The sequence below is a fragment of the Plectropomus leopardus genome, chromosome 6, assembly GCF_008729295.1.
Source record: "Plectropomus leopardus isolate mb chromosome 6, YSFRI_Pleo_2.0, whole genome shotgun sequence".
In the NCBI taxonomy this organism is placed as follows: domain Eukaryota; kingdom Metazoa; phylum Chordata; class Actinopteri; order Perciformes; family Serranidae; genus Plectropomus; species Plectropomus leopardus.
This window is the reverse complement of record NC_056468.1, coordinates 30,819,106-30,837,278: the sequence shown is the minus strand read 5'-3', so window position 1 is coordinate 30,837,278 and position 18,173 is coordinate 30,819,106. Positions and strand designations below refer to the sequence as shown.

Here is an 18,173-nt window from a genome sequence, read left to right as displayed (position 1 = left end):
TGTGGAACAATTTCTGAATTTCTTAGTGGCTCATTGCCTTTTCCCCCATGTTTTTTTTTTTGTAAATACCGAAGATATATATTTTTTTTTCTTTTAAATTAGAAATTCAACACTACTCAGGTGACGTGACTCTGTTTACGCACCTGTTGCTGGTGTTACCGCCTCGCGCCCTACAGGTGTCGCCTCGCGACGACCAGCACGAGCACGGTCAAATGTATGGCAGTGCACAGGAAGCTCTTCAGGTGGCCTCGCCCGCTCACCACCGCCGTCCCTCCTCTGCTGGCCCCGCAGCTGAAGCCCCGGTCCGCCTCTCCGGCCGTCCAGCTCTTCTCCAGCTGGTCCCCGATCCTCCGCAGGCGGGAGGCAAGCAGCTGAGCCACAGAGCACGGCGAGGGTCGGCGGGCACTGCAGGTGGAGTCACCGGGCAGGAGCAGAGGCTGGTCTATCGGCAGCCAGCACATCTTTGTCTGACACAACAAACCTTCTCTGTTTAAATCTTGAGGATAAATGACCCTCCTTCTCTTCTCTCATCAAACCTTGACTGTGTTCCCCTGTCTCTCCCTGTCTCTCCCTTTCTCTCGCTCTCCCTACTGTATTATTCATTACAGTGTCACATGGTGTGGGGTTTACATCATCTTTTCCCAAAAGAGACATGCAATGGTTAACTCTTGAATCTCTCCTGTCTGTTTTGATCGGAGTCTTTTGTTGTGGGGAACATTGTGTTCTCTGTTATTTTTATCTGTGAAAAAAAACCCCAAAACAAAACATTTTTAACGTGAAAACCCTTATGGCATAAAAAATAAAATTGTGTTGTTTATTTTTCGAAATATTGCCACTTGTGGCTATAAAAACATAATTTCACACGTAAGATTTTCCGCGTCTATAATAAAACTGCGGAATTAAAAGGTGGCGGAACTTATGTAGGGCGCGCGTTGTTGCTCGTCGGACCCCTTTGGGAGAAGGACATGTTGTTTGGCGGCGGCGGAAAGCCGTGGCTCTCCGTACGCGGTTTAAACAGCTAAAAGTCACACTAATCTGCTTTATAATACTCTAAAGTTATGTTTTTATGAACGATGATTGAGAAACATGGCGGAGGACGAGCTAGCTGCGTTCAGGGAGTGTTGGAAACAAGAATTAAAGAGCAACAAAGAGGAGCAGCGACTTGTTTGTGTTCCCCCCCAAGAAGTTCCCGGTCAGTCAGGAGAGAAACACCTGAAAAATAGGTATTTTGAAGACCTGGAAAATGTCGACAAGACCCGCAGCCCGCCAAAAACAGCAGAAGACGGTTGCACCGAGGACGAAGAGCGTGCTGTTGCAGGGAAAGCTGACTCCGAGGAGCAGCCTCAGTATGTGTCCATTGCACACAGTTTACTGGATGGGAGGACAAGTCCCCTGCTGGACAGGATCCAGGAGGAGAGGACCAGGAGAAAGAGACAGTATGATAACATGACCAACGAGTGCAGAGCGTCTCTGCAGCAGCAGCCGAAGAAAAAGGCCAAGAAAAAAGAGGAGCTGCTGGATCAACTCATTCAGGATCTGGTATGATGATACAGATCAGAGTCAGAGCTACCTGGGAATTGTAGTTCGTTACACTCACTCTGCTGCCAGCACAGAGAATTATCGCAAGTACAAGCACAAGTATATAAAAATATAAAAACAGTAAACGCAACGCACACTTGATTCTCCATTTCTACTTTGTGTATACATTTTGTGTTCTGTATATTCTATGTTTCATTTTATATTTTTTTCTTCTATATTTTGTCTTATATCTTATTCTATTTAATTACTTTATTTTTTATTTTTCCTCTATAAATTGGCACCAAAACACCAAGTCCATTTCCTTCTGTATGTATATGTACTTGACAATAAAACCCGATTCTGATTCTGATTAGCATTGGTGTGCTTGGTGTGTAAATATTTAAAAATAAAATATGTATAGCACGCTGTGCATGTAAGTGTGCAAAAATATAAATGTAAGAATTACACTAATAAGCACTAATATGTGAATATTTAAGTTATAAAATGGATAATGTACTGTGTGTGTGAAGTGTGTAAAATATAAAACTGCGTTATGCTAAAATGCAGTGCATAAAACTAGTATGTAAGATAAAAATATAAATATGTGTGCAAAGCTGCAACAATGAACAACAAGGATATAAATAAGCAAAAATAACAATAATAATAAATACATTTGTCAAATGTTAAATACAGCCTACATTGTAGAGTTGGAGGAATATATTGCACTTTTGAATAAATGCACAGAGGATTGCTGTAGCTGAAATATTGCACCAAATATTGCTGTTGAGACAGTGAGTTAAGACTGTAGTTAAGATGATAATGAATATGTGGACGGTGGTTGACCAGACTTAGCTCACTACATAATGTGTGTTGTGATTATTTCTTTTGCAGAATGAAGTCAACGACATTCCCTTTTTTGACATCGAGCTGCCGTACGAGTTAGCCCTGAAGATATTCCAGTATCTCAGCTGTGCTGAGCTGGGCCGTTGTGCACAGGTGAGCTACACAGATATATGTATATATAAAACTGTATTTGCCCCCATGGGAAAACAGTTTGGGGGTGAGGGAGGGGAAGGAGAGGGAGGAAAAAGGCCGTAAGAGAAATAATTTATTTATGTATGGATGTATGTAGAGCTGCAACAACAAATCTCTAAAATCGATTATAGTCGGTTATTAAATGTCTTTGCAATGAATGAAATTATCGAATCGAAAAAATAGAATAAGGAAATTAATCGAATCGTCTCGCGCGATTATTACTATTACGTCACTCGCTGTGTCGTGAGACTGCTTACGTCACACGCAGAAGCGGGTGTTTTGAAGAGGCATGGCGGAGGCAGAGACGACGTTTCGTACGAAAACGTCAGATGTTTGGGAGCAGTTGACCTCATGCAAAACAAGGAAGTGTGTGAGCTGGAAAATATGCAAAAAGTGTCGACAAGAATACGACGTGTGTTCAGTTTTAAAGTAAGGAAACGTAACGGTATGCTGTAAAAGCTGTCAACATTTAGTTTTTGAATCGTTTCATATTTGATTTTGTAGTTGTTTATTACTTATAATTTAATATTCTTTGACAGCTCAGGGAACCGCCTGTTTCTGCACTGCGCTATTTTGCACTGTCCTCAATGATAATCTTGTTTTTCATGTGTTCTATTTTAGAAATTCTTAATTTATATCAGCATTGATGAAGATTATCTAACTTTTAAACTTGACCAATTCAGTCATGTTTTATGTTATAGTAATATTGGGCTTAACTTAATTTTTTTCAATGCAATTTAAAAAAAAAATCAGATTCACTTTATTGTTCCATCTTATCATATTAAAAAAGTCCAAAAAACCCTAACAAATGTGTTTGGTCTTGCCCCCTTGACTGGCACAATGGTGTCCCACACAATACAGTGCTATTTTGAATACAATATAAAGTGCATAGGGTAAAGTGCATTATAATTACACTTAAAGCAATATTGGAATAAATAATGTTCCATAAAATATTAAATTTTGTAATTATGATAAGAACTATATTAAAACCTAAATCAAAAGACTTCATTATTATAAAAATAGAATCTAAAAATATGCCAGTAAGCTTTTAGATTTTGTAAGATTGGTCTTAAATTTCAATGCAAGTGGACATAAAAAAATGTTGAAAAGTCTTAAATTTAACTTGCCTTAAGCTGAAGGAACCTGTGAAAGGGACTATTTCAGCAGTTGGGAGGGGTCATAACTAACTAGAAATATTATTCTGCAGATAAAATGATGAATGAAAATTCCTAACAGGCAGCAAACTTGCGCTCGTTTGTCGGTCTCGTCTTCTCGTATCATTTCCTGTGAAGTGATCACACTATGTGCAGTTTTCTGGTCCTGGTTCTTGGTTGTGACATTCTTACACTTCCAGTCAACATGCAGTATTGCTCAGGACAGGGTTAATTCCTGATGTGACTTAAATTGATATAGATTAATAAATTGCATCTTGTGTGGTCGACCCACAACACATGGTGCATTTGGCAGTCAGCCTGGCTCGTTAAGCACAAATAAATTAAGTGATGCAAGCTGGTAATGTATGCTGACTTAATCCACACTCCCTCTGTCCAATCTCCTCCCAGGTGAGCAGGGCATGGAGAGTCCTTGCAGAGGACGGCGTTCTGTGGTTCAGGATGTGCATGAGGGAGGGTTACCATCAGGACGCCAGCGTGTCTGACTCCCCCTGCTGGAAGAGCACGCTGCGAGACTGCAGGAACTCGGCCAAAACTGTGCGCTCCAACTGGAAGGTGGGCTCGAGCTGTTCCGCTGCGGTGAATCAGAATCACCCAAATTTAACTCCTGCACTGGAGTTTGGCTGGTGAAACTGGTGCACAATTTACCTTTCATCACCAAACGTCAGTGGAGAATATACATTAGACCATGTGTCTCATCTCTAGTTTTTGTTGTCATTTATATTGTGAATATAATACAATGAACAAAATTCAAAATGGGACTTTAATTAGCAAAATGGCAGGCAAGGAAAAAAAAGAATTGCCAAAGATGTCATTTTTAACCTTTGAAACCTGGAACAACGTCCCTTTTTTTTGGTGCTGCTTTCAGATACCTTTCACAAGTAATTAAACCTTTGAATCCTGGGCAAATTAGTGCAATTTAATTTAAAAAACATGAGAAAAGCGGCAATGAGCAACTTGTTAAGAAATTTAAATTTAGAAAATTATTTTTTTTAAAACTCGGGGAAAAAGGTCTAGGGAAGAAAAATCTATCATTATTACATATTTTAAATTATGTTTAAATATTTTAAGCACCACATCTTATTTGCCTTATTTTTCTACTTTCTTGTTATTTTTTTTCTTTTCTTGTCTTTTTCTTAAAAAAAAAAATCAGGTAATTTTTGTACTTTTTACTTTTTTGGTTGCTATTTTTTGGGTCATTTTTTGGTCGTTGCCTAAGCCTTGTTCCCATGATTTTGAAATAAATCGCACTTATTCGCTATTGTATTGTATTTATATTATGGATTGAACAGTTTTTTCAGCCAGGTAATATTTTCTGTCTAGAATCGCGTGGGATCCATCAGCCAGCTGCAGTTCGAGCTCGGGAAAGTTCTGTGTGACGTCAGCTCCTGTGACAACTTCGTCCTGGCAGGGTGAGTTTCAAGGACTCTAACATGCTCCTGACATTTGATGTCCATTAAAGTCAGCTGTATTTCTGGCTGCTGACATACTCATCTGCCTTGTTTTCTCTGTCACTCTTTGTCTTATCCTATAAATGTCAGTATAAATCCTAGTCTTCTGATTTATGAATGGATGTTTAATTAAAAATATGTCACATTTAGACACCAGGTGTTCTGATGTTGCAACTCAGCTCCTACAATAAGTTTAAAATACATTACATAACCAAAATTGTTACATTCAGACTGTTAAGTCTGAAAAATGTGCCATTGGAAGCCATTCAAACTGCAATGTTTTGATCCAACAGCCATCAAAGCATAAAAACATGAACTGTATAATTTCTGCGTGTCTTTCTCGGCTTTTGCCTCGGATTTTTTACTATTTTCTCATCTGATGACAAATTTTATTTTTACCATATTTGGCATATCAAGATAATACATGCTTTTTTCACTAGGTGCACTGTCACAATCAGTGTTGCTACAAATCATTGAAATATCCCAGGCTATGATTCTATATTTTTTTTCTACTTTGTATGTATTATATAGAAAATAATTATTTTTTTGTGTTTTTTGTAATCTAAAAACATTGCTGCATCATGGCAAAAAGGCATTTAAAGGGTTAAAATTATGAAAATGATTGAAAATTAACAAGATCTTTATTGACATCAGAAGTTAGCTGAAAAATATAGAACGTCAAGTAAGGAAGAGATTTGTGAAAATGGTTGGAGCAACACTTTTATTTGGCTGCAAACCCATTTTTTATCAATATATTAACTGATTTTAGATTTCTGTTAGGAAGACATAAACAGTTATTAAAGGAATACTTCACCCCCCCAAGAAAAGACCATTTGTACATCTGTTACTCACCCTGTGTTATGTTGAATTTGTGAAGAAAACGTTTTTTCTGCACATGCTTCCATGGTGAACGAAGACTCCAAAAATGGAGAAAATTCTTGATGAATTGAAGTCATGAGGGTCTTCATTTAATAACAGCAAAACTATACTAAAACATTTCTTTACAAACTCTTACACAACAGGTGCAGTATAAGCCAAGTCCTATTTATCAAGTCAGCACATCGAAAACAGATTGCCCTTTTTTCGACAGGGAACTGAACTAAGTGGAACTTATTTACGCTCTTGTCAAAGCCAGAATCCACTGACAAAAACAGTAATTTTACCTCGCTCAACACAGGAGCTGCTGGTCATCCAGTTAGTATATTAGGGTTATTTTTATGAATTTGGTCTTTAAAGGGTTAGTTCAGATTCACCAAAGTCACAAAATAAGACATATATAAACTACAAATGAAGTCAGCTTCCATGTTAAACAAGGTAAAATGACTGTTTTTTTCTCTGGATTCTGGCTTTGAAGAGTGCTTAGTTAAATTTTATTTTAATTGCAGATCCTCATCAGAAAGGGCTGTCCTTTGGAAGCACTGACCATACGTCTGGATAATTGAGACTTCAATTATACTACACGAGTTGTGTCAGAGTTTGTAAAGAGGTGTTTTGATATAATTTCGCTCTCCTTAAATGCGGCCCCCTTTCACTTCAATTCATCAACAGTTTTCTCAGTTTTGGATTCTTTGTTCACCAAAGGCATGCGAGAAAAAAAAAAGTTTCACAAATTCAACGTAACTCTTGGTGAGTAATGGATATACAAATGGCAATATTTGGGGTTACATATTCTTTTAAGAATATAAGCAAGGATGGAGAATTGTACCTCCTGCATTAACAAAAGTAAACTTTGTGGTATTGATCAGATTGAGTTAATACTGAGTTTTCAGTTTATTAATGCATATTGCCACATTTTTGCTTGTTATACTCCTACTAATGGGACTGCTAATGGCAGTAGTTGCTGAGGTGAGAGTTTAAGCCAAACCTGCCCTGAAGTAACTGGGCCGAGACTGTGATAGATTGCGAGGGCCCAGAGGAGCCGGATAGACTGCCCACAAAGACATGTGCAGTGTCTCCAGGGAGTGATGTGATTAGATTCCCTTCGGTCCTGCTGTGTCTCATCGGAGAAGAAGACATGTTTTTATCTTTTCAGGTTAGCAGATGTAGGACGCGTGCTGCTAAAACAGTCTAGACATGAAATAAGAACTCGGCATCATGTGAAAATACTCTGACATCCTTCTTTTTGAGTCATTGTTATTAACAAATTCACAACATCAATATTTTTCCCATTATTGTTACTTAAAGGGCAATTTATCAAAGTGAAAGAACTTAAACAAATCAATAGCAGTTAAGAATAATCAAAAATGATTCAATTGCACTGACAAAATCTTGTTAGAAACCAGTGGAATGAAATTTGGCACTTAAAAGGCAAAGCAAGAGACATTGTCTCATTAACCTGGCGACTCATGTGGTCACACACTGACACAAAGGCCAAATCTGTCGAGGCTTAAGATGGCGGAAATCTGCACACAAAGTTTTCTGTACATAAAAATTTTGTCGAATGACTTGGATGAGATTCAGCATCATCATCCTGTCGGTAGTCGGCGTTGAGGTGATGTACCAATTAAGTGAAAGTGTGTATTTTCTTTTGTTTGCTTCCTGCCAAACCCTGCGACGACAGTCACAAACACACATGCGGGCGCACACATGTACACCCTCTGCCACGCTTGCTGTCACTGTATCACACACTCTGGCTGCGAGGCGGATGACTTGCTCAGACATGATGGTATCTGTGGAGGTGGTAACGCTGGCAATTTGTTGTCTCCCACAGTGAGAACTCATTGACTTGGGCGAAGAGCGGAGGGAAGGAGGGGGGTCCAGAGCAGAACAGAAGTCTATAAAGTCTGAGGGGGCGACTTTGTTAGTACTTTAGGATGGGGAGCGCAAGGGGGAAGTAATCTAGTATCAGGTGCAGTTGTAGAAAAACAACAGAGGATCAAATTTCAGTCTGTTGAGGAAATGCTGCTGGATATAATTTTACTTAAAAGCTACAGTTGGTGTGTTTAATTAAAATAACTTTTTGTCATATTTGCTGAAACTGTCACTATATCCTGACTAGAGATGAAAACAATTAATCAACGATCAATTGATCAGTCATTAAGAATTTAATCAAACATGTGAAAATGAATTGTTCAATCGATAGGCTATGCAGTGCTGTCAAAGTATAAAGCATATATTGTTGTGAGCTTTGATTGAGGAAAAAACACAGTTGGCATTGTTTAAAATAAGCAAAGTTTTTTTTAGATAATCAATTGATTAATCAGTTGTTAATTTAACCAGTTTTTGTTTCAGGAAAATGCAATTTGCAACCCTAATCCTGACAGCAGCACATGAGACATATAATCTGGAAAAAGTACGATATCTCTGCCTCCTCCTCCTGCTCCTGATGACATTTGCAAAAGTCAACTGGGCCTGAACAAAAACAGCCGATCAGAGGCAGCGCTGAACAAATATGAATCAACACTCTGTTACTGCATTGCCTATTTGTCACCTCAAATATTTTCATAAACATATTTTAGTGTACTCTTAAGCTGTAAAATGCAAAAATTTGTGACCTGGCCGGAGGGCAGTGCTTGGTTATGTCTCAACTGTTTCCTACATGGCAACCGGATCACAAATAGTCTCATTTTACAGCTAAACATTACACTGAAATACTTTTCTGAAAACATTCGAAGCCAGAAACAGGCAATGCAGTGACAGAATCATGAATCAGATTTGATTAGTGCTGCCTAGTTTGACCTCAGTTCATAAGCAGATGCTATTAGAAGCACTATGAGAAAACAGAAACAAGATTTTTTATTTTTTGTATTAGTTTTGAACACGTAAAATGAACAAAACAAAAAAAAAAGATAAATGTTATGATATTTTCAAAGACTATCTAGCTCCTGCACTACTATCAGAATATTGTGACAGTTTTAGCAAATATGTCAGTTACTTTTTTAAAAAAAATTAAGGTTAACAACTACAGCTTTAGGTGTACTATTTTAAGATCATGAGCTCAAATTATGAGGCAAAAATGCAGACTTGCAAATGCAAAGTCCTTTGACCTCTGCGTTACATACTGTGAGCCACTTGTTAGTTTAGATTTGTTGTTGCCTCGAGGCACAAAAAGCCATCTTTGTGGCACAGTGAGGTAGACAGTACTGTTCACACAAATGGAAATAGAGCAACAACTTTAAAAAAAGCTTCTTGAAGAGGAAAAAATAAAAGGCGTGTGGGAGAACCACAGTTTCTTTTTGTTTATTTTGTTTATACTTTTATTTCAACACGTAGTCTCATTGAGTTCAGAAAAAGAGAAAGCCGTCCACAAAAATAACAAAAGTATAGTTCAAACACAGACACACATTATACATATTTACACTAAATAAAATCAATTATACGTGTGATTCCATGTACATAAGCACAACGTCTTAAAATGTTAAAATGGAATAAGGAAACATTCTGGAGCTGACTTCATTTGTATGCAGAAAGGTTTTCATCTTTATTTTGAAAAGGTTTTTTGTCTTTGAAGTATGGGGCTGCAACTACAACCATATTTTTTATTGTTGATGAATCTGCTCATTATTTTCCATTCATAAAATAATTGTTCTGTTTATAAAATGTCAGAAAATAACAAACAGTGCCCATCACAGTGTGCCAGAGCTCAAGACGACTTTTTCAAACATCTATTTTTGCCTAAATAACAGTACGAAACAAATGTATTCACCTCACAATGATAGATGACAGAGAAAATCATCACTCTGGTGAAACTAGAACAAGACAATGCTTGTTCTTTACCTATAAATTAGGGCTGCAGCTAACAAATACTTTTATTTTTTAATGTGTTACATATTTTGTCGATCAATCAATTAGTTGTTTGGTCTACAAAATGTCAGAAAATGGTGAAAAATATTATTCAGTGTTTCTGAAGGCCTAGATAATGTCCTCCAATGTCTTTGTTTGTCCACAACCCAAAGATTTTCAGTTTACTGTCACAGAATAGTAAATAAACCAGAAAGAATTATTTGGGGATTACTTTAATAGTTGATAATTAATCAATTTATTCGTTACAATTCTACTTGAAATGTGACAAAAGTAATTTCAATCGTTATCATTAATTGTGAAATCAACTACTGTATTAATTAATAGTTTTATCAACTACCAGCAAGATTCTTTGGCTGTCCCAACAGTGCAATTTTTTGATTAAATCCGTTTGTCTATATACAGAAAATTAGTTTGGAAGTCAATCATTTAAAGGATTTATCATACGAAAGTTGCTGGTTGCAGCTTCCATGAGATAATTTGCTGCTGCATTTATTTTTAATTGTAAATTACATATCTACCTTTGAATTTTGAACTGTTCCTCTGACCAAAAAAAACCCAAACTTTTTTCAGACTTGACCTTGGACCCAAGGCAATTGTGAAGGGCCTTTTTAAGTGTTCTCCAACATTTAAAAAATGTCATCATTGAATAATTAATGCAGGACTGGTTTAGTCCTGCACCACTTATTTGTTACTGCCAAGGTATCACAGTTAAACAGCTAATATGACAATATGCACGTGTGAAGATGCAACATGTTGCAACATAAAAAAAAAATCATCTTCAAAGTTTCTTGTAAAGGAATGAATAAAGACATACAGTCAGACTTCTATAACTGCATAACAGTTTTCAGAGTACATTTGGTGGGTAATTTTCACTTCCTGCTGCAGATCTTCCCTAAAAGCGACCAGTAATAAGGACTGAAATCAACATCGTTCTGCCCAAACAACACCCTGTAATCCTGAAAAGATCATGTAACAAAGATTTTAGAAAACAAAATACTGTAATAAGTCAGAGTGAGTAAAGGAGGAAAGTGTGAGAGGGGAAATGATTCAGTGGTGAGAGGGTGACGTCAGGTATTCTTGACAAGGCAAACGTGTCAGCGTGTGATGGAGAAATGGGCAATAATTCTGCTGTTACATTCGTCAGCCTTTTCGTACAAAGCTAAATATCTGAATAATGTATGTTTAGTGTGACTTGATGTGTGTGTTTGTATCTCAGGTACACGTCTGGTGATGTGAGGCTGTGGGATACGCTGCACTGGGACTCCACGGCCTCTTACCTGAAGATTAACAGCCTGTCCGCTAACTCTGAGCCAAGGCCTTATGTTAGTCATGTCCAGGTCAACAGCACCGTGGCTGCTGCTGCTTATGAAGATGGTGAGTGTGTGTTTATGCAGTGGGATCCTGTTCTTCCTGTTGACAGTAAGACACCAAGAAATATATTTATCATATCTTTTGAGGTTTTTTTTTTAAATGACGAATCTGAAAAAGTAGGTGTTCTCAGTGCAGTTTCTCACTATCTCGGGTGCAGGCTGTGTGGATGTGTGGAGCACAGAGACCGGTGGAGAAACCATCCACCACTACCAGATCCCCGGGAGGATCCAGGCTCTGGCCCTGAGCCCCGACAGCCCCGTCCTGTGCTCTGCCAGTGGGCCTAACATTCGGCTGGACTGTGCCGACGATCGCGGCTACTGGAGGACACTCTGCCAGACTCAGCTACCCAAAACTGTACGCTAGACAGCTCGATTCCTCATATGAAATGTATGAAATTCTCCATAATGATGTGTTATTGAGTTAATTAATGGGCTGTGCCGCACATGTTTCTCTCTTGTGACTCTCATCTAAAAATGTCCCTTTATGATGGAAGCATCTGACACCCCTGACTGATTCCACATTTTGTGGCATTTCACTTTCTGGCATGAAATTGCACTGCAAGAAGAGTGCTGAAATGATGAGTCGATTCATCAGTATTTGATCAGTTTTTATGGCAGATTTGTTGATTTTCATTTATCAAGGAAAATGCATGGTCCTCTGTTTCTCAAATAGTAGGATGTTCTGCTTTTGTCAGATTTGTGTGCCACACTGAGCATATTCAATGCTTTAGGCGAGCTATTATTATTAGTAGTAGAAGTAGTATTTTATATTTATTGTATTTATTACCAACAGGAGCAAGAAAATACTTTATGTACAAATTTGAAGATTTCATTGTCCTGTTTTTGTACCGAGTGGCTTTTGCCTTTTTTTTTAATTTTATTTTCCTACTTTAATACTCTTCACACACTCCACTATTTCCCTGATGTCTTTTTGAATGTCCAATGAAAAAACAAAATAAAAATTTGGAGGGGGTGTTGGATCCCCACGATGGTACCCTCGGCGGCTGTCTATGATTGCCTATAGGAATATCCAGCACTGGATTTATATGATTGCAAACTGAGATTAAATTTGTGTTTTAGGCCGATGTTTGCATAAAACAAAAATGTAAAGACGTCACCTTGGGATGTTAAAAAATATGTTTTGGGTGTGCAATTTTTTAAATACATGTTGATAAATGATCCAATTCATCAATTTATGAAAATAACATTTGGTTGCAACCATAAATTGTACAGTATATGGCTTCATGAGAAACAGAAAATGTTTTTAGAAAATCTTAGAAAAAGTAAAATAATCCTTAAGTTTTGGACGTAATTTATTTGGAATTCAGGTTAATTGACAAATGCATAGAAGCACTGTACATATTTCTACTTTTTGAATAAAGTAAAGTGTGTCTCTGTCTTGTCTGTTTTGCAGGTGGAGAGCCTGGTTTTGGTGCCAGGCAGGGGCCCACAGAGCCCGCTGGTGGCCCTGACAGCAGAAGAGGCCGTGTACATTTTGGACCCCCAAGAGGAGGAACCTCGTATGCTCCACGCAGTCTACGGTCATCCTGTTACCTGCCTGGATGCCTCGGACTCTGATGTTGCATTTGGAGTGAAGCGCACAGGCTGGGCCATGCACGATGGAGGAAACAAGGTGGGTTTGATGTCGCTGCAGTTTCTGGTAATTCTTAACAGATTTAAATGTGCTGTGAGTGTCTTATTGACACCAATCAGATTTAATACTTTGACATTAATACATAGTAGTGCAACATTTTAACCAGATTTTCATGACTAATTTTCGGCAGAACTGAGACTTGTTGATAATGTTGCATACTTACATACAAGAAGGAAGTTTCAAACTGATTACGTGTCATGATGCATTTCACACCTTTAACCACTTACATATTCGATTTGATCTGCCCTCAATGTAACCCAGAGACACTTAATATGCAGAAAACAAGCAAATATCATCATTAATTAAAAAAGCTTATCTTAAAAGATGAGTCGTATGTCTAGAGTAATTACCCCATCTGCTCCCCATGTTGCTTCTTTTGCAACTTAATGTTGAAAACCTTTAATTTGAACTGTTTGCAAATCTAGTAAAACAAATTGTACCATAATATCCGTATCCACCACCTTGTTTTGAGAGCTTTCAACAAGACATTTCAAACTTGGAGGGCATAACCATGTTGGAACTCTGGCATCACAAATTCACCAAAATGTGAAGCCTGTCCAGATGCTAGATGATGAATTAATGCCTTGGAGAGCAGGACTAGTTTAGGAGACCGGCAAAGTGAGCTCAATTAGAACAAAAAAAAATCCCATTAATGTTAATTTAACTTTGTATGTTGCCTCTAATTCACATATTGTGATGATGATTATCTAGTCCATTGTGAGCAGCACTTCTTATGAAATAACAGTCTGGTATTTGTGTGTTAATGGAATAGATGGAGCTGTATCAAGGCCCCTTCTCAGGAAGACAAATAAACCTAAACAAAGCTTTGAATGTGGACAAAGTAGATGGAAGAGCCTCTGAACTCTGCAGCTGGATTTTAAATGTATCGTAAAAAAAAAAAAAAGCTCCCTAGACCTTAGTATCAAAATGAAATGTTTCCACTGGAGTTAACAAGGTCACTTGTGTGCTCAACAGGTGCATAATGAAAAAATGGAAAACTGAACAAGATAAATAATTTGGCTTGCTCAAATGGAATGATGGTGAAGATGTGTTCTCTTAGGAATATAATTCTTGGAGAGGAATGCAGTGAGGGCAGAGGTTTTGGCATCAGGTCATAATCAGAGTCTATTAAATCTTTCTTGAGCTCGCTTAAAGGGACAGTTCACCCCCAAATCAGAAATACATATTTCTTCTCAGCCGTAGTGTTATTTATAAATCTACATTGTTTTGGTGTAAGTTGCCAAGTGTTGGCGTTATCGACCGTAGAGCTGTCGGCCCTCTCTCAAATACAGTGAAATTAGGCTAGTATATATTGGAACTCGGCTTATGGTGTTTAAAGTCCCAAAAATCGATTTGTAAAAGTCAAAAGCAATGTCTCCTTCCAGAGATCATGATCAAATTACTAAACATAATTCACAGAACTTGCTGTGAGCAGTTTTATGTAGGAACTATTTTCTTACTGAAATACATATGCCAGCCGTATCACTGCGCAAAAGGAAGCATGCATCTACTCATGCACGAGAGGCTCATGACGGGGCGAGATGTAAACATTATGCCGTCTGCCTTAGCCGAGCTGCAACATTAGTGAGTTCAGTGGTGCTTGGTTAGCTAGCAGTAGATGCACGCTTTCTACTGTGCAGTGATACAGTTGGTTGGTGTAGAAAATAAAATAGTTCCTACATCAAACTGCTCACAACAAGACGTGGATTATCTTCAGTGACCGGGTCACATTTTCTGAAAGGAAACATTGCTGCTGAGTTTACTAGATGAATTTTTTGGGGGGCACGGTGAGCTCCACAAGCCAAATGTCATCTAGTTCCATTATATTAAAGAGAAGGCAGACATCTCCATGGCTGATATCTCAAACAGTAAAACAATCTAGATTTATGAATAGCACTACAGCTAAGAGGAAGAATATGTATTTTTATTAGAGTTTTCTGTTCCTCAGCAGCAGTTTGAGGAGTTTGACTTTTTTTGGGTAATTTATCTGTTGATCAGGTCAGAGCTGATCACCATTAAGTTTGCCTTTCACGTCGCCTGGTGTTCTGGGGTCAACTGTCCCTTTAAATAAGTTAAACTCTTTGGGAGTTTTCTTTTCTTTTTCCTGGCTTTTTAAATACGAAGCACACTTTTTACAGTTACATTAAGTCTGGTCCATGTTTTTTAACTAATTTAAATTTCAGCTGCATCGCAAACAAAGACAGTCCTCTAAATACATCTCACTTGAGTAAATGTGAACCAAGTCCCTTGACAGTGTGATCACTACTACTCTGTGTCCCCTTAGACCCCCTGGGTCCCCTTAGAAATAAATGTCACCCACCTGTAGGGGATTTGTTTATAGTAGAAATAGCGAGCTTAAATAGCCACGAGCCCTCTCTGGGCCATGCTCCTAATTACTACGGCCTTTAAGGGTACTTTGATAAACTTTTGTTCCCTGTGCTGCGTCTGTTTGCTTCTAATAATATTGTGTTTCTAAGGACCTCATGCACCTAATTAACTCTTGAGCTTTTACATAGAAAGTACAAAGAGTCACAAGACAAATGATTCAGTTGGGATCGGGAGGGAGCTATGCAGCACTCATTATGCTGTAAGACTTACATAAAGATATCTGTCTTCAATTTTAATGGATAAAACAAAGGGAAAGCTGCTGCATTCAAAGATTCATTTTTTTTATTCAAAAAGCAGATGTTAGCTGCCGAAGCGACTGGCCAAGTGGAAGCTCTGAAACAGCGAGCGCCACCCAAACACACACACTGTGTATGTGTGTGTATGTTTGTTATTGACAGGTTTTTGGCAAAGCTTCTCCACTGACATCACCCCCTATTAGAAAAGCACAGCTGACACTCTGATTCAGTGGCAGCGCTAAAGCACCACACAGTGGACCGAGGAGAGAGTAGCAGCGAGGGATAAAACAGCCTCACCTGAAACAAAGCCACACTGGGCGATGTAGATGCAAAAATACATCTATTGTTGTTTTTGTGTGTGTCTGTGTGTGTGTGTTATTAGAAAAATTAGGTTCAGGTACAGAGTGAGAAGAGAAACAGTGTTTTTTCGTGTGAAAAGCATCCATCTCATCTGACTTTTTCTTTGGATCTACAATATTTCCTAAAACTACTTTATTGTACCTCCTGAATTGCGTTGACTATATCTAATCAGTTTTTCCTGTATTTTAGTTTGTATAAAAATTCTAGTTGCAGATATTTGACAGGTAATACATCATAGTCAGACTCACTTTATTTGTTTCCTAAAGAAACATTATTATGGAGTGATGATGCATTTAAGGATGCTGCAGCATCTAAGACTTGCAAGCTGACTGCGGAAAGTATAGACTTTGAATTATGTTGTTGAGAAATCCGACCCAGAGGACAAGCAATAAGTGAACACACCTGTTGTATAAACAATTATAAGAATTTAGTAAAACAATTTAACTCATTTGTGTTAGCAACTGAAATTTTGAATCTCTTTTGGTGGAAGTGATCTCTGGGCTTGCATAAGGACAAATCTGAAGAAAATCTCAAAATCTGTTTGAAAAATGAAATTTTCTCATCATACTATATTTAGTCTGTGGTCACACATAATGACAGTTTTTTCAAATATATTTGATTTAATCTTAGAAAAAACATTAGTACTGTGTGCCCAAAGAGTAGGTGAAATATGATAAGAAAATGGCTGTATCTTAGAAAACAAGGGGCACCATCAAGAATTTGGTATATCGAAGATAGACTCACATATGCAGTATATCCAAAACAGAATATGCAAAAGATTTAATAAACAGACTGCGATTTTCCTCATTTTTCAAAAATTTTGACAATGACTGTTAATGAAAGTGATTTTTCATCTGATCTAAAAATATCAGAGTTTGTTAGAAACTTGGCAAGAGTGTGTCTGAACCAGGTTTCAAGACTTCAGACCAGTCAGAACAACTTTTTTGGCTTTTTTTTCTGTCAAACCACATTAAGTCTTTGTGCTCAAATGGGTAAAGAGCTGAAATGATTAGTGGAATAATTTGTTAATAAGTCTGCAAAAAACAATAACAACAACAAAAACTGTTAATTTTTGATAGTCGGTTCATTTTATTGCTTTTTCCAATCACTCTATTAAATCTTAAGCTATTAGTTGGTCAGAACAAGACATTTGAAGACATCACCTTGAATTCTGGTAAATGGGGTGGGCATTTTTTTCCACTATTTTCTGATGTTTTCTTGACAATATAATACATCAAATTATTAGAAAAAAATATTTGGAACAATCAATTATGAAACACACATTAGCAACAGTTTTTTATTGTTTATATATATATATATACTGTTACAACTTTCTGTTTTTTAAGTTTGTTGTCCCATTTCCAAACTTTCCTAGATTTCCTTTCCCTTTGTGTTAAGAATTTTGCGGCAGTTTTTCATTATTTAAAAAATCTCTTGGGAATCATTGTTGATGTACCATTTCAAAACCAAATAAAACATTGTACATTCATTTTTGGTAATGCAAAAAAAGTCGTCTTGCCATGAGCTGATAAACACACTCAAACTCCCAATCAGACTAAAATCTAATTTTTATTCCCAGCATTAAAATTTCCAAAGTTAATGATAAAGAGCAGCAGTTTCTTTCCTACTATGTTCCAACTTTGTTGTTTACATAGTAAAACTCCCATCGAAATATTGCCAAATCATGATTATCATACCTCTCTCACTCATTAAAATGTTTCACAAATGTAATTAACCTGTCTGTCACTCTTTCTAAATTCCAAAATTCTAACAGCAAATTTCATGCTGCGAAGAAGACAAAGCACAAGTTGGCTGTGACTGCTTGCGTGCTTTATGTGGCCCTTAGTAAGAAAACATATGCTTCATTAAAATCTGTCAATATGGCAGCTGAGAAAGTCATCTCACACCTTCTTCTCTCACAGAGGAGTGAAAGATTTTCATTTACAGCATATTGACTCCGATGAACTCAACCACATTGTCTTGTTTTTGTTGATGATCACTGAGTTTGCTGCAGTTTTATTTCAAAATCTGATAGCTTAAAGTACAAAAGCTGCTTTGTGTCGACGATATAGAAGATTTTCTATCATATTTTGGCACGCTTTATCGTTAAGCTCGTGGCTTTGTCTTCTAGCTTTCCCCGTCTGTGTTGGTGTTGACAGTGGGTGTGTGTGACTGTGTGTGTGTGTGTGTGTGTGTGTGTGTGTGTGTGTGTGTGTGTGTGTGTGGTCGAAGCTAGTCTCCAGATC

At 37.6% G+C, this 18,173-nt stretch overlaps 1 protein-coding gene across 1 annotated transcript in view; it reads left to right on the top strand.

The window, feature by feature from the left end:
• Positions 1-976: 976 nt before the first annotated feature.
• The window catches only part of fbxw8 (F-box and WD repeat domain containing 8), a 54,701-nt gene continuing 37,504 nt past the window's right edge, over positions 977-18,173 (top strand). The window contains exons 1-7 of the mRNA XM_042488599.1: positions 977-1,539; positions 2,410-2,514; positions 4,116-4,280; positions 5,049-5,137; positions 11,136-11,293; positions 11,448-11,644; positions 12,704-12,922. Coding sequence (XP_042344533.1) covers positions 1,087-1,539; positions 2,410-2,514; positions 4,116-4,280; positions 5,049-5,137; positions 11,136-11,293; positions 11,448-11,644; positions 12,704-12,922 — 1,386 coding nt within the window. The 5' untranslated portion in view covers positions 977-1,086. The remainder of the gene's footprint in view (positions 1,540-2,409; positions 2,515-4,115; positions 4,281-5,048; positions 5,138-11,135; positions 11,294-11,447; positions 11,645-12,703; positions 12,923-18,173) is intronic.